Source organism: Lonchura striata, chromosome 3 (genome assembly GCF_046129695.1).
Source record: "Lonchura striata isolate bLonStr1 chromosome 3, bLonStr1.mat, whole genome shotgun sequence".
Lineage (NCBI taxonomy): Eukaryota > Metazoa > Chordata > Aves > Passeriformes > Estrildidae > Lonchura > Lonchura striata.
Window position 1 is genome coordinate 98754359 of NC_134605.1, and position 17921 is coordinate 98772279.

Genomic DNA, 17921 nt, shown 5'->3' on the forward strand with positions numbered 1-17921 from the left:
ACTCACCTTCATTTTGTTTCCTGTCTTCCAGTCCTTTTGGCAACAGTTCATTTTCACTCAGCTTTAAATAACCACATACTTTGGGGGACTGCAACCTTGAGAAATCTTTGATATCTTCAGATCTGTAGACCAGCAGTCTTTCATCTTCCACATCATCTACAAATCTCCACAGTGGCTGACAGCACAAGAAGTTAGGAACACAGTGAACCCAAAGTCTAGATAAGTAAAAAACTTTATGTATGCACCATTGTATCTCCATAGCTTTCTGTCTACACACACAAATGCACTTCACCCAACAAATCTACTGATAAAATGACATCCCCAAGAAAGCCAACGGAAGTAAACTCTCTTGTGTTACATGGGAATCCAGAAGTCTGAGAGCATCTTAACAAAGTAGTGGCAGCTACCTGATAAGGCCATAGGAGAGAATTTTTCTTCTCCTCAGAATCTGAACAAGCTGAAGAGGCTTCTCAGGTTCCTCTGCTCCCCTCAGCAAGAGCATGGAGCCAGAAGAATATCTTTAACTGCTAACAAATGCACTGACCAGAAGCACAGGAGGAGGCAGGTAACGGAGAGCCTTTAAGCACACAGCAGAATGTGGGCTCTTTGATGTTCAACAGCTACCCAAGTCACAAGCATGAAAATGTCTCCAAAACCAAAGAAGACCATGAAATCTCAAGGAAAGACACCAATTCCCATAGCAGATGCACACAATATTTTACTTTACTGACAGGTCCTATTTCTATCTGAATGTCAGAGCTAAAGCAACGCCACCAAATATGACACAGAGAGGGTCAGTTCTTTGGCCAAAGCCAAGCAGCACAGACTGCCTACATGTACAACATAGTGCACCTGGCTCTGGGTCTCCTCTGGCCCTTAAGCAGGGTTCTTCCAACTTTAGCCAGCCATCATTCAGAACACTGTGCTTTCATTTCACAGCAAAAACGTCCTGGAACATGAAGGTTGTGCTATGTCAGCAGCCACATGTCTGCAGCAGAAAACTGAAGGTTTCACACGCTAAGGCAAGGTGTGAGGGCAACAGTGATTTACACAACAGCCCACAGCCAGTCTAAACCATACACAACTACCTTGAAAACAAAAGCAGGAAATGGCAGAGCAGCTTTGTCCATGCTGCCTTTGGGGAACAGACTGTGCACGGGAATCATCTCATCCAGGGCTGTCAGTGGCCAAAGCTGACCTGGGGACAGCACCAGCGAGGCAGCAGGGCAAGCCAGAGGCTGCACACCATTGCCTGCCCCAGCTGCAGACACAGCCAGCCAGGAACAGGAGGCTGGCTGCAGGGAGAAACAAGGCACACCTACAACTGCTCTGGAGCACAAACACAAACATGCTTTACATCACAAGCAAACAGATACAGTGTGTTCTCAATGTAAAATTCAAGTACAGTGATTTGAGCATTTTGATCACATTTTTATACTTTAACATGACTATATTTCTCAGGTTTACCCATAATTCTGTGTATCTTTGGGTTTGGAGACAATTACAATATCCATATAACACTCAGCCATAATTACTGTTATTCAGCCATTCAAATACTGCTTGTGTCTGGGAATATACTGCAATGAACATCTCATTATTACAGTCTCTAATTATGTATTTGTTGAATTTTTTTTAACCAAGAGTTCAAAATAACACAAGCAAGGAAAATGGTGAAAAACAAGGGAGTAGGGAAAAATAACCAATTTTCAGATAAAATATCAATTTTCAATGCAGCTCTAAAAATGGGAAAACTTCCAAGATGTAACAAAGCCAGCTTTAAAAAGCTTCACTGACTTTGACTCTGTTTAGACTGCTAGTTTGTTAAAGGCCATGATCACCACCAATTTCTGACATTATCCATTTGTTTCTGAAACCCCTTCCTGTTTAAAATATACCTTCTCCCTGATGTACTTAAAACATGCAACTGTCAGAGAATGTCGCTCACTAATAAAAGTCAACACTTGCAATCCAAATTGGCTTCTTATTTCTCTCTCTCCTCACCCCAAAACAAACACTACCATCAAATCTAGTTTGAGCTACAGAAATGTCAACATAACTAACAAGGAAGAGGAATACCCAGAGGAAAAGAAGGTGATTGTCTGGATACAGTTTTCCACAGCAAAGCATACCTCGATATTGTATTCTTCTCCATCAGTATTGATTCGCACCGTAAAATCTTCATCCCCAATATGTGCCACAACCTTGGAATTATGCTCTCCTTTAACATAAATAAGGAAGCATTAAATTAATTCAGCTGTTTGCATGTGCTCCTGCACGGATACCGCTTGTTGGGGGTTTTTAATTGTTTCTAAACTTCATGACAAATTACCTTCCTCAGTCTCTGTACTGTTCAATTTAAAGAAAAAGACAAAATTAATCAGCACTTTCCCCAAGTTGTAACTTCCTAATAGTCATAGTCAGTGAGACTCAGATTTAACAGAAAATTTTGCAGAAAGTGTTGAGATGGCTCTGGGGATTAGTAATGGGGGACACAGTATTTCTGCTGACAAAAGCAAGGTGCATCTAATTACTATCAGACAGCAATTTCACAGCATCAGCCTGCATTCCAGTGGAAAAGTCTCACCACATCACAAAGGCAACAAAGAAATCAAAACAACTTAGCAGAAGCATTAGTACTGCATGGAAGTGGAGCACAGCATCTTTCTTTACAGAAAAGTAATCTACAGAGAACTATCTTTAAGTCTTTTAATTGAACAGTCTGGGTATTACTGCATCACCTCTACCATAGCTTTGTGTTCTGGGGCAGGGAACAATTCAAGTCCTACATTCCAGCTGGAATTAAAGCTACCATCAGCATTAAAAAAAAAAAAAAATTGCAAGCTGCTGCTTAAGTAAATTATACCTTTGTGTCCTTCCAAACTCAACACAAGAGTCCTGTCTTAGGAGCCTGATGCAATACACCCCATCACCCACCAAACCTAAAAAAAATCCCCAAACACACCACACAAATAAAACCAGAAAACCCAAGAGGATAAGAATTACGTTTATTTCTTCATCCTAACCACATTTGATCAAAATGAGGGAAATACACCATTTACTCTACCCAAGAGACCCGAGCAAAGTTGTAGTTTCTCAGCATTGACCCATAGTCTGCTTCATACTAACCAACAACATGTCCGGTGAAAAAGTCTCGCCATTGAACACGATACTCCTTTTCCTTGCCTTTACCATCCACAATTAATGCTTGAAATTTTTCTGAAAAGTGTTCAGCAGTTGCAGTTAAGTATAATTTAAAGTGCCTGTAAAAGAATTTACTTACATTTATTTTTAAGCAAAGTATACATGTAACAAATACATTCAATCTCCATTTTACTGAGGGTCAAAAAAAAGTAAAAAAGCAATAATTCTGATAAGAAGGCTACAAAAGCATATAATGTGTAATTGATAACTGTAAATATTTTAGAGTCACAGATGTTTAATTTAAAAAAAGTGTAAAAAATAACCCCCTAAATCCAAAACAGTCACAGTTTGTTCATGATGTGCCTTCTTCATTTGCAGTTAAGCAAAACCAGTTACTGGTAACTATTTAAAAAAAAAAAAAAAAAATCAGACCAAGAAATTTCTTCATCTATTTGAAATTAAATTATCTTTAAGTTCTTACTTTCTTACATAATACAGGCAAAAGACCATAAACAGAAATCTGAACTCCCTACATTTTTTACAATATATTGTCACAAAAACTGAAAACTATCCCAAGAAGTAGGCTGGTAACCTTTTCTGGAAGAAACCTGATGGGCTCTTGGTTTATGTGGGCTTTGGGTGAAAGATTTTTGGCATGCTCCTCTGCAATTATTCTGTAATCATCATCGGCAACCTCACCCTAAAGCCAGCGTGCATGAGGCAGTGCAAAACAGGGACAGTCAGACATCTGATCCCATTAACCTTTCATAACTGCCCCTCCAAACTCAAAAAAAAAATGCCCTTTCAAACATTCAGAAATTCAAAAATTATGCATAACTTGCATGACAGTTGAAGATGACACAGGGGAAGGCACATGAATAAAAGAGGACAAAGGATGTCATTCAAACAAAAATCGATCTACATTTGCTAATAAAAAGAGTGATTCTGACCCTGCTCCCCATTTCAGATTCATTTTCAGTGAATTTCAGTCATAACCTGCAAGGCATTTGTCTGACTCTCAGAATAAAATTTCTGCCATCTTCATGCCTGCTTCCTTCTATTTCTCCTCCCCTTTTCACCTGAGCTTTATTTCCCATCTTATAACAAAAACCAAAATACAAAACCAAACCAAACAAACAAAAGATGAAAATAAGTGTTTTATTTAATGGGACATACTCAATAGGAAAAGGATTAAACCTCCATGAAACTAAATATAGTCAATCTCTTGGGCAGCAGAGCACACACACTTCCCAAACTGAAGGCTGAGATTTTCAAGAACCAGAGGACAGTCGAGAAGAACTGACAAGATTGCCAGATCAGGTATAAGTGAGATCCAACCTAATCAGTAGGAGTAATCTACATGAAACTAAACCTAAGAATAAAGCAAAAGAAATCCTAAATTACTGTTATGTCAGCCATCAGAGAAATAAAAGAGAATTTACTTTCCCCTTTCCTCTGAGCCTCTCTGAAGTCACATAACCATGCAGATCACTAACCTAGAAGAACTGGCCAGTCATGACAGAGAACAAGACAACAATTTCTGGGTTTGAAACTGCACATTACTCATGAGAAACTGAAGGAAAATATTATGCTATTTCATCACTGATGATTTAATTACCTTTGCAGGGCTGAAAAACTTAAGAGCCTTTCTACATGTGTCTCAGGCTGGAGGTCCCTCTTCTTCAGTGAGTGTTGCTGGATGCTAGACAGAGAAAGGATGTCGTAGTCTGAAAGCATGGACTCAACTGTGTCTGAAAGACCAACAAGGAAAGTTTTAGTTTCAAAAGACTTTTTTTCCAAATGCACACATAAAAAAAGAGCAAACCAGAGACTCCCATTTCAACAGCAATACCACAGTTTGCTTTAATTTTAACTACTTCTGTAATGGCCTATTTTGTGTATGTAATTCAAAATCATAGAGTGAGACAAGACAATCTCAGAGAGACAGTTTGCTTCAATTTTTATACAACTTCTAAGCAACCAACTCATCATTTTTAGTGCCACAGCAATGCAGAACTTATGCCCTCCCTGGCTCCCCCCAAGAAACTACATAGGGAGAACATCCCCATTTCTCTGGGGTAAATTACTCTCCTCACCTGCTGGTCCCCACATGAGTCTGAGGAAGAAAATAATTTAACCTAGGAGATTTAAACCAAGTTAATTGCAGACTGGACTGTATTGGGCCTTTCTGCCCAACAGTAGACAGAAAACAGGTTATCTGCATAGCACAATCAATCAGAACTAACAAGGCAACTCATGTGAGATATCCTGATTTCCCAATACCTTACCATCATGTGAAACTCCTCTTCCTACTGAGAACACGAAAACTTATTCAGAGAAAGGAGACCAAGTGCCTGAATTCCTATGGGAGCAGTACACACATTACAAATTCATGTCAATATTCTTCAGATGTTTCCACCATTAACAAGCTGCAAAAAGTGCTTCTGTCTTGCTGATAAAACCTCCTGCTACTTTGTAAGGCATTCCTTCATCAAAACACCCATCCACACTCTTGCTTCTCTGGAGCACCCACCACCCATCAAGACAGCCAACAACCACCCCAGCTTCCACCAACACTGACAGATTCAGTTGCTATTTACAGCCTTAACAAGAGGTTCTTATTCCCACATTGTCATTTTCCTTCTCAGCCAGAGGTGCTCACTCTTCACTGCACTAAATGAGGATTCAGATGTGTTTTACTAGAGACAGAGGTGCAGAGGTGCTCACCCAGGCATTCTTTTTTTTAAAAATGTCCTGTTTCCTTCCCCTCCATTTCCAGCTATGCTTCTGAACCAGACTGACAGCTACCAAAGACATATTCTGTTAAGGAAGATAACATTCCTTCAGAGTCCCTGGTCACTAGCTTACCCCACTCAGCAAAGCCACCTCATGTGCTTTATTGGACTTTAAAGTAAGCAGCACCACTAACAAGCTATTGTGCAACAAACCAATATTGCCAACTTGAAATCTAGATGCTCATAGCTCTTGAAATAATATGGGTTTTTTAAACCTGACACTCAGTACCATAATTTATTCCCAAATCCATGTTTCCAAAGCCCAGGAAAGCTTTAAGAACACATGCACTGATCAGGGCAAGGAAGCACCTTGTTTTTTCTTTTGCAAGGGGTGGGTGGATGGGGAGAATTAACCAGCAGTAAATGGCCACTAGTGTGCTTGTGTACACTGAAGTGAGGAAGGCACAGAAGCAAAGATGATCCTCACAGCCTTCCTGGCCCTGCACCAGACCCACTCACAGAGTGAGGCACGGGCAACACAGCTGCTCTCTTGGGCAGCAGAAGCCACTGAGCAGCAGTTCCCAGGCTTCTCCCTCCCTGGCCCCTCCTCTCTGGCCCTTGAGCAACACAGGAAGGGCAGAGCAGTTGCAATTTCCCGATTTCTGTTTACAACTCTCAGGTCGAGAACACCTGCACATGATTACCATGTGTTTCGGGTTATATGCAAAGACAAGTCTCTATCACCCTACCTTCTGTGGTGGGGGTTTTCCCCACATATGCCCCACTGTTGCATGTCAGGCAGGGCCTTCATCTTTAGGTTGCTGAGTAAATGCCTAGCTTCCCCCTCCAAACAGCTGGTTTTTACAAAGTCTGTTCTATTTAATTGCTTCTCTGGCATCTGCCCTCATCCAGAACCACCTAGAAAGGATGTAGGAACAGGCAAGGAAATAAATTCTGGAAAAAAAACCTCATTAAACTGCCTAGTTCTGAATTAATTTAATCAAACTCAAGATTCTGTCACTACACTCAGGCTAGAGCTGACCCCTCAAAGTGAATGCTGATACACAGAATATCCAACACTGGTTTATGATTCAGACCAAGCGTGTGGAACATGGGGCATGAAACAAGAGGTGTGGTACCCCTGCCGTGCTGTTCAGGGTCTTGCCACACGAGGTCTGCCCGAGAGGCACAACCCCAGCTACAAAACATTACTGTCCTTTTCCATCTCTGCCTCTGAAGTACAGACCAGACCCAAGAGAAAGCCATGCCAAAAAGCAAAACATAGTTGCTACTATGGCCAGACAAAACGTCTCAGTTTCATGGCAAGAGAACTAAGAAGTCTGCTAAAAAAAATCAGGCTTTTTTATTTGGTAGGCAAGTCCTATTCCACCTTAATATACACAAACACCCTTCTGGAAATGCCTCACAGAGACACAGGAAGGGTAGTAAGAACAAGACCTAAGAAGTTCATGAAGATGAGTAAGATGATTCTATTGAAGTAACAAATGAAATACATGGCACTCCCAGTTCCTGTAACCCTGAAACAAGAGTGCACTTGTTCATATTTCCTCTTACCCTTCCTAAATTTGTTAATTTTACTTACAACATAAGTAGAGGCTTAAGACACATTCCTCCCAGACATAATCTGTTAACTAACTATGGTATCAGATAGATGTGGAACAAATAGATTGGTAATACACTCAAACTAAATTTTTTCTGTAAAATGTTCATATTGTGAAAATGAATCCATGTTCATGGCTTATTGAAAATAAAAGATGAAGTGTCATTATTTTAAAGAAAACACAGAACTGTACAGAAGCCAACTGTACAACAGTCTGTGGATGGGAGCCATAGAAAGCATATACTTGACTTTTTATTCAAATTTTAAAATCTTTCTGGTATTCCTTCCCTATTATATTCATTATGGTCCAAGAGTCATTTCCCACAGGCTTCAACAGACCTGAGCTTAGGTTTCCCAAACCATTTTTTTGCAGTTCAATCCCTCCCACTCCCTCCAAGATCTCTGCATTCCTGTCATTTTAGGGAACATCTTAACTGCATCCTGATACGGCAAGTATTTATTTACTGTCACCACCCTTCACCTCATGGTACCTTCTTTCCCAGAGGGAAACCTCCTAAGAACATACAGAAATTGGGTTTGTAAGAGAGACAAGGAAGGAATGTCATATGACAAAGACAATATCCCAAAGTTCTCAAGAAGAAATCCACAGCACTGATCCACCTCTACCCCTAGCTTTGAACTCACCAACTCTTGCCTCTTTTTTTTTTCACCTTGTTTCTGGGCTAAAAGCTCCCTGGCACTAGACCTTCAGACTTAAAACAGGAAAGTATCTTTTAATAAACTCTGCACCAGCACCAAAGAGCTCAAGAATGCACAGGAGAACAGCTTAACTCCCTGAGTTGGAGGCCACTCTGCGTGTGTTTCAAAAGAAGTTTCTCTTTCAGTGCTCAGCTAGCAATTCATATACTAATGTCAGCCTTCTCCAACCATCTTGGCTTTCATAAGTACAACAGTAAATTCCCATGATCTCATGCCCCATCTATTGTCTTGAACCCAACAAGTAAATGTGGCATTCAGCCATTTCATAAGCATGCTTTTTCATTGCATCATTTATGGAAAGGTTAAGCTTATCTAGAAGCATGAAGTTTTAACCCAGAACATATAATTAATATTTTCTAGAACTCTCTTCAAAATTATGCCATGATAGAAAATATTCCTACCTAAAATTCGGGATCTGAAATTTAAAAAAAAAATTTCTTTTAGGATTTAAAAAAGACCACTAGATAATCAGTGAGACATGCAGAAATGATTGCAGTTATTTCTCCAATCATCCCAAGGGAAAAAATAAAAGCAGAAATAATTTTTCTGTCAAAGGCACTGGAATGGGATGACAAGCCTACAGGGAGTACTCCTACAACAGGCACTGCAAACACATTCAGGAAGGATTTTGTAGTGGGACTGCTAAATCAGTTTCATCTCCAAGACTGAAGAAGCGACTCCAGACTGTATTTTATACAGTACTCATCAACTACATCAGGGTTCTGATCTCAAGCTGATTTCCAATGGGTATCAAATACCTATCAAAAGCTTATGAGCAGTTGACTAGTAACAATTTTTCTGATTCAGCTGACAAGTGACTGAGTAGAAGGGTTCCATATTCTTTATTGTTACTATTTAGTTTTGTATGCTCTTCTTGTACATTAAAATATTTTAACTGAAGTAACTAAACACAGCAATTTGAAATATAATTCAGACTCTCAGAATTTAGACTAGGAAACACAGACTGGAGTTTTTCCAGCTTGAAGCACAAGAGCTAGAGCAGGTGTCCATCACCCTACATAAAACAGCTGCCCTTGTGTTTGTAGTAACAGCCGCTCACTGGCTGCAACACAGCTGGTTTGGCTGCACCACCATTCCAGAGAGTGCTAATGGAGAAGGCAAATATATTCATATTTCAACTGGGCACACAAATGGTCTGTGCCGGGCAGGAGGTGATGCAGTCGTGCACAAATGTTTGTGGATACCCTCTCTGAACAGCTTATGCTGCTTTTAGGAGACTGTTGATGAAGAGGATACATTGAGAAGGTTCATTGTGGGTAAGCTGGTCTGTAACAACTCCTTGCACGTGCTGTTAATATTTCTCCAGTATATCTGGTACAGAGGCATTGCCAGAGACACAATAAAAAGTGAACTGAAATACTTAACCCACACAAAACAGCCCATGCTTTCAACAGTTCAGATAAATCATGTTTACTTGTTTCCACTGAAGAGTGGTTGCTGTTTTGCTCATCAAGAACATTAAACAGAAGAACCTGTATGAGAAACAAGTTCAAAGAAAGAACCAAATACATATCAGCATTCTAATAAACCATAACAAGGTAAAAGTTTACACTCTGAGCACATTTCTGGATAAACCTGTAAGTAAGAACAGTCAGCCACATCAGCTGAATGTGTTAGAAGGCATGTTTTTAACTGGATCCCAGCTTCATCAAACTAGTCAAACCACCTGAGAAAACAAGGTGCCTGCACTCACTCACTCGGCAGCAGATGAAGCCTCCGGGTAGGGTTAATCAGCCCTTGTGCAGGGAGGGCAGGGATGCTGCTGCTTTATTGTCCAACAGCTACTCCACAGTGCACTTCTCCTGCAGTTACACTGGGCAACTGTTCCCTCCTTATCACACATTCAGACATGCCAGTGATGGGTATCATGGAAAAACTAACAGCTTACTAAATACCCTTTAGCTCATCTTAGGAAAAACTTCTTCAGGTAGCAGCACCTTTATGCTGCTCCAAAGTTTTTCCCCAGAGTAAAATAAACATTTGTTTCTAGGCAGTGGGAATATCTCCTTAAGGGTGCAAATTCTGTTTAGCAGAAGCTGTATAGATAATTAAGCTGCTGTTTCTGGTGGTTTTGAATACAGCTGAATACCCACAATGATCCTACACATTACCTCACACACTTCCAACCTTGCAAATTATCTCCTTCTCTAATCACATCTTAAATAAGGACCAGTGAGGAACAAAACCTACACTGTTGGATCTACTTGATTTAATAACTGTTTGTCCTATTAATGACAATAGACCACTTTTCAAAGGAAAAAAAAAAGCAATATCCTGCCAAATATTGGCATTATAAAAAATAAGGAACTCTACTGAATTAACATCCTCATAATTAAAGTGAAATGAGGGCAATACAGCCATCCCATCTTACAACAGAACAGCATCATATGACCTGATGCTCAAAAAACCCCAGCACAACCCACCCCCAAATCACATGCTTTCATACAACCTGCAGAGAGGAACTGCCCAGTCATGGCATGCAGTGTTCTCTGGAAACAGATCATTTGTCTGGCTATCAAAAAACTACAAGCCTCACCACTGTATAAAGATACCACATCACAAAATCCTGCTGTGTCACAAAATAAATTTGAGTGGAGCTGATTCTAGGTAGACACTAATACTGTCTAGATGACACTTGTGAGACCAACCCCTTCACTTCTGACTGCATTTCTTTTCCTTGTGGATACAACTTTGGACTCATTCACATACAAGCTTCCAAAATTAGAGGCACATCACAGGTACTGAGGCACAGAATTTTACTATTTCAGTGACAACCTGAAAAGGTGCAAAAGGAAACCAAGGGATATCATGTTCTTGTTCAACATGTCAGTAATTATGGATCAGCATCTACTGGATGACAGCTGTAGCTGCTTCCCTTCATAACAGAGCCCCCTTGCCTTCCCACTTCCCAGTCCATGCACCTACATAGGCTAAAAATGCAAGTATCAAGGTGGGAAAAAAGTACAAATAATGCACATTAGGGCAACACAGGAAGACAGGGATGGATATTGTGAAGAGATGCAGGCCACAAGTGACAAAGATGGACAATACATGTATCTGCAAGAATGGAAGACATCAGGAAGATCATTAGAACCACTGAGAGGGTTGCTGGACATCCCCAAAACAGGCAAGTTCATGTGCTACACATGAAGATCACAGAAAAGGACAGGAGGATAAATTGCTCTTTGTTAAAAAAACCTAGCTCTTGGGTTCACAGCAAAGCTCGTGCTATCATCAGTCTGGCAAACTCGGACTCCTACAGTTTATAAAAAAGCTGGGGTGGGGAACTAACCTGTTTAAAATGGAAACTAAATATAAACTTCTACGGCAAAGACAAATCTCTGCTGACTACAAAACACAGTTACACCTAATGTGCCAGTACTAGAGTATGGCTGACTGGGCTTCCACACTTGGCCCTTCCAGCCACAGAGCAGAAATCCATGCTGGGGCTTCTGCACGTGCACACAAAAATTCCAGAGCAGCAGAAGCATGAAACTGAGATGAGTCACTGCTATCAGCAATGTAGAGCAGCAGTGAAGTTGTCAGTTTTACTGAGGAAAAAGTTAAACCACCCCAAATCTTAAATGCAAACAGCAATTTTACTTTTTTGTCTGCTTAAAGGTAAGAACAAATTGGCACTACTGAAAACCAAACTCATTTTGAGCACTGGATTTTGCTCCCATTACAAAAATCTTGCAATAGTTAAAGGTAATTCTTATTAATTAGACTTTAATGTAGCATTGACATTGTTCTTTTTGTTAACCTTGAGTACTTTTTGCAGAAATTACACTTCGATCACTTTTTTCAGTTGGAAATGGAAACATTGACCTCTTCATCTGAACAAATGAAAACAAATTTGAGAAAAGTACTTAAAAACCTTGATATTAAGTAACTTCATGGAAAAGATTGCTAATCCACAGCATAAAAATAATATTGGTAATTTGCATTCAATAGGGACATGTCTACACCAAGCATTTGCTGTTTATACAGACACTGCATCAACAAATTCCTGCAATGATTTTGAAATAATCCCACCACATCCTGGGCAGGGATCACATGCTGTGGGACTGCATGTCCTTGAATTCTCCACCATGTGATGCATGGTGAGAAATACACTCAACCTTCAGCTTTTGGGGACAAACTGCAAAACCAGCTCCATCTAAAACAGTAATCTTGCTTCAAAGGATGTCCAAATGGGGTAAGAAACTATAACAAAAAAGCAGATCATGGTAGAGAAATTAATCATTTGACCCTCACCTAGGTCTTGCCTTAGTCTCCAACAGAAGCTTCAGTCCAGCAGGATAAAATTTAACCTTGCATTAATATTTTCGTCACTAATTATCTCACTGCACATTCTTGACACTGAGCTAAACTTCCAATCCCTAAATTCTTTGGCAGCAAGTTATGTTCCTGGCCTTTGGACTTCCTACATTTTGTCACAACAAGTGTGAAAAATTCTAAACTGATTTCAAATCATTTTATGCTGCCCTCTGTATCACTTAGTTGCCCTGGTTCATTCATCAACATCACTACCATTTGTTTTTTTTTCACTCAACAACTTCTAAATCCGAGTCTTCTGATGTGCATTAGGTAGGTTTGCACAGAACCATTTGTACCATTTCTCTAGCTCATGCAATTGTTCCGGAGTTCGGTGTGGTATTTCTGTGGTATAGAGAAAAAACTGGTGAAAATCAGGGTACCTGCCTCAGATTTTCTTAGTGAAATTTGGCAGGTAGAAAAAGATCTCCAGTTAGTGATTTAAAGAATATCATCTGTAAAGCAAATGATGAACTATCTTATTTTAGTTCCCCACCTAGCTTGAGACAAAAAGTTCTCATTCGAAAGACGCAACAGTAGAGTAAGACACATTTTACATCCAGACTCTGTTGGGGGCAATCCTGCACAAATGCTGCACAGTGGCAGCACACAACTTGTACCACTGTATTGTAATACAGATTCTGGCAAATCTTTAGATATATTCAGTGACCTATTCGCCTATTCAGCACCTGAGCTGGATATCTGCACTGCTACTCTTTTCAAGTACATTAAGCTTTGTTACCATTCAGATGTGTCTGAACTTCAAGACAAACAGAATAAATATTTTATAGATATAAAAGGTTATCTTCAGAGATAAATGACAACAAAGAGAAAAATCTTGAAAGAGCTGCCATTAATTTTTCTGGGGCCAAACTACAGTATCAGTCACTGTATTGCGTAGTAGAGCCCCATTTCTCTAGAAATTGATCCCGGATGTCAACATTATTAAAAAGAGTACACCTAAAGACAAACTGAGCTGGAAATCATTCTGCCTTCATCCCTCACCTGGAACACAACCCTTTCCACCCCTCAAAAACAACGGGGCAGGTGCTTGGACAGTCACACTGTGAGCTGCTCCACAATAATGGAGTTCACAGAGAGAAAATATATCCTTTACTGAAAATAAACCAAAACCAATCAAACAAAAACCCCAAACCACTAAAAAAGCCAAAAAACTGATTAAGAAACCAAACAAACCCCAAAACAAAACAAAAACAAAAGGGGGAAAACCAAACAAAAAAAAGAGATTAACTTCCAGACAGCTCACATTCCATGAATGTGCTCACAGGAATGGGGAAGGGATTGGGAAGCTGAGGTCAGGTTGTGGCAGTCTCATTTTAGATCAGTTCAGACTCCTGGAGCACCACACCCTAAGATTACTTCAGCCAAAAAAAGCCGGAAAATGACCCACATAATTTTATCACTTATTCTATTCTTTGTCAAATTATTTTTTTCACTGTATAATTTTTTTTCCTCCTTGAAAAACTGAACTCAGAGTAATAAGTGAGAAGTTCTCAATAGAAATCACAAAATGTTAATTCATGAAACTTCCTTACAGTGCTCAGCAGAAATCTGATTTCGGTTCCCAAAAATTAAGCTGTGAATAAATAAAACTTTCAAAATGATAACACTGAAATTATTAGAAGGAAAAGATGATATTTAGAAAACCAAGCTGTAAGATGAGGACAACAGAACTCCAACAAAAGATGAACATAAAACCACAATAAAATAGGCAAAGGTATTTTTAAAAAGCAGCTTATAAAAGGCAGAAAGCTAATACTTAAAATATTTTTCATTTTATGAGAAGAAACCACACAGCTAAATAACCAAAGGGGCTTGTAAAACAAGTAAGATGCAAAGACAGTCCCAAGAATGGATGCTGAAGGCCAGTGCCAATAACTGACCTTGGTATTCACTGCGGAGGAGATAAAAAGTTCCCCAAAAGTAACTTTTTGCCATGATAGGGTACATGTAAAGACTTGTGTTCAAGAATCAGGAAAAGAGGCTTTATAACAACTCAAGAAAATGACCAATAAATCAACAGGATATGAATTTATTACTCCAAGAGTTACAAAACACTGCAAAAATAGAACTGGTCAACTCCTAACTGTGGTATGAGACTAAAGAGCCACTGGTGTAGTGCATGAGGTCTGAACAGACCAATTTCCACTCCAGGTACTACCTAAGGGCCTAATCAACAAATACATTAAATGTCCCAAAAGCAAACAGGTAGCAATAACAACAACGTGTAAATTACTAGACGTGGGGGGGCTAAATAAGATACCATGAAAGTAATGCCTCCTATACATATATATATATATGTGTGTATATATATCTGGCAGTAGTGTGTGGATAAAAGTAACAGCTAATGTAGCACACATAGATTTTTCAAATTCCCTCACAAAATACTTTTGTAAATTTAGTTTACTGGACAACAAAACAAAACATGTGATGAAATTCAAAGTGTGAATGTGTGAAATAACATGTGAGGAAAAGAGTTCCTCACTGTATTTACACAACAAAGTATATCAGTACAATTATTACCACTCAAAGCAAAACAAAAAAAAAAACCCAAAAGAAACCCACCAAAAGAAAACAAACAAACAAACCCCCCCACAAGAAAATAACTCTAAAGCAAACAAACAAACAAAACACAAAGAAAAGAGTGCTTGGAGTGACTATTAAAGACCAAAAATTACTCAGAAAGGAAACAAAATCAAAAGCATTCATAATTATAAATTTATATTGCCTTTGTATTACAAATGGTGTCTTGCAGCCCTGACCATACATCTCAAATAAATAAAAAATCCAACACAAAATATATAGACAAAAGTAATAAATAAAGTCAGGATGCTTTCCTCATACTAAGAATTATTATATGGACTAATATTTTATCACTTAAACAACAAACAGTAGTACAAATGAGATAAATTGCATAGGTATGTAAGTCACTACAGATGTGAAAAAAACGAATAAGTCTTCCAACATTTAGAAACAGAAGAAATGAGGTTTTCGTCCATGCAGTATTTCATAAAATTGAAGAGCTCATAGTCCAGGCACAGTGGTACGTAGGCCAAGAAGATAAAAGCCACCAGATAAAGACTGCACAAACTCATAGCAGAGAGGTCCTTCAGAAGGTGTGAAGGTCTGACAGCCCAAGCTGCGACCGCTGTTCAGGACCCCCTGACCTGCCTGATGCTGAAAGGACACGCTCTGTTTATTTCTATTACACTTCCTGGGGCATCCACCACTGAGCCCCATCCTTCCCATGTTCCTACAGCCACAAACTGCTGAGGTGTGCACAGATCCACCTCAGGTGCAGGAGATGAGGGCAGAGGTCAGACATCTCTCAGGAAATGTGCTGAGAGATCTAAGCCAAGAAAGGAGACTTGGAGCAGTCCCTGCTGGCCTTGGTGACTGGAGACAGGACAGCTATCTCTGTGGGGATGTACAGCTGATTAATCACTGGGACAGTGTTCAGAGACTGCCTTTAGACAGTTCAGTTGTTCATTTGAATGTCAGCATCATCCCAATGTGAATCCCCACCCCACACAACAATGGGCTCAAGGAAAGCAACAGAACTTATCGCAAAATTGTTTTTGTACCTTTGATTTTCAAAACAGGGGTTTTCATGTGGGGGTCAGACATTTTTCCTTTAAAAACCTTTCAAAGGAAACAATAATTCTGCTGCTCCAGTGATGAGGAACCAGGATACAGAGAAAAGGAAAAATGGAGCGAAGACAAGGATCCAAGAAGTATGCAAGATACAGATCTTAAGGGCAAGACCTGGCCATTGCCTCGTGCAAGAATCCATCTTCCATTTCAGTGATAAGCTTTTGCTTATCAAACGAAAGTCTGCAACTTGATCAATGCAAAGCAGAAGCTTAGACGCAAAACTGTTTACAGAAGTTAAATAAAGCAGCGGTTCTCCTCCGTGTCAAGCTTTTCTAGAGGTCACTTTCAGCTCCAATGGCTTCGGGCTCTCTGGTGACTCTGCAAGCAGAGCTATGAAGGGAGGCCATTTATATGATTTTCCCCAGTGAGGCTGTGCAGCCTCCCTCCCTGGAGATATTCCAGAACCGCCTGGATGCAATCCTGTGGGATGCGATCCAGGATGACCCTGCAGGAGCACGGACACTGGAGCAATGCGGTCCCTTCCACCAACCGGGACTGTCCCGCCTCAACGGAACGCGAACTCCTGTGAGGAAACTCCTCAGCAGACCGAGTGTGAAGGCAGCGGTGTCTCCCCGCAGAGCGGCGACCCCAGCGCTGCCCGCCAGCGATGCCTTCGCTCCAGGGCCGCTCTGCCCGCCCCACACATCGCCCACCGCTCCCCCACGCCAGAGGCGCGGCTGCCGCGCCCTCCCCACCATCGTCCCAGTGGTGTCTCCCTCCTCCTCCCCTCTCCCCTCCGGGGTTGCCGTGGTCGCGCCCTGTCCTCACCGTAGCGCTGCGGGCGCCCCAGCGCCTCCAGCCCGCCCGGCCCCCACAGCAGCACCAGGGCCGGGACCAGCCACAGTCGAAGCATCGTGGTCCGGACGCGGCCTCCTCCGGTGCTGCGCGCCCGCCGTTCGCATCCGCTCGGAGCCGCTCCGCCCGCCGCGCCGGGCCCGCCGCCCCCCGCGGCCCGCACCCGGAAGCGCGGCCCTGCGCGCGGGGCATTGTGGGGCGCCCGGGGGCGCCATCTTGGGCGGGGGCGGTGCGGGGGCGGTGCGCGCTGCGCTGTGGGGCGGCGGGGGGGCACGGGGCGGCACGGCACGGGGCGGCACGGCACGGGGCGGCACGGCGCGGCACGGCGCGGCACGGCGCGGCACGGGGCGGCACGGCGCGGCACGGCGCGGCACGGGGCGGCACGGCGCGGCGCGGCGCGGCGCGGCGCGGCGCGGCGCGGCGCGGCGCGGCACGGACCGCAGCGGGGCCTCGGGTCCAGCCCCGCTGCTCCTGCAGGGTCATCCTGGACCGCATGGCACAGGACTGCATCCAGATGGTTCCTGAGTGTACTCAGGGACGGAGACAACAGCCTCTGGACAGTCTGTTCCAGTGCCTGCTCGCTGGCAGTGCTGTTCTTCCTCTGAGAGCGCTTGCTTTCTCGGCACATCCTTACCACAGCCCCCTCACGGCCTCCCCAGGGCAGAAACAGACCCTGGAAAGGGATAAGGCTCTGGGTTCTGCAGTGCTCTCTGGGACAGCCCCTTTCTGAGGTGTGGATCTGCCTGGACAGGACCCTGATGCTCTCAGGCCTTGCACTCTCAGTGATGCCACTCACAACTGCATTTGCTGCTTCTCCCCTGCCCACGTGAGTGACTACTCAGTGACTTTCCAAGGCTTTGCGTCGTTTCCTTAGCAGAACTGAGGATTGTGGCACT

General features: G+C 42.0%; 1 protein-coding gene across 1 annotated transcript in view; it reads right to left on the minus strand.

Annotated features, from left to right (window-relative positions):
- The window catches only part of ADAM17 (ADAM metallopeptidase domain 17), a 34585-nt gene extending 17407 nt beyond the window's left edge, over positions 1-17178 (minus strand). Inside the window, exons 1-5 of the mRNA XM_021525424.2 lie at positions 16999-17178; positions 4760-4892; positions 3127-3260; positions 2130-2218; positions 7-175 (exon numbers count right to left, since the gene is read on the minus strand). Of these exons, the coding sequence (XP_021381099.2) occupies positions 7-175; positions 2130-2218; positions 3127-3260; positions 4760-4892; positions 16999-17083 (610 nt within the window). The 5' untranslated portion in view covers positions 17084-17178. The remainder of the gene's footprint in view (positions 1-6; positions 176-2129; positions 2219-3126; positions 3261-4759; positions 4893-16998) is intronic.
- Positions 17179-17921: the final 743 nt, after the last annotated feature.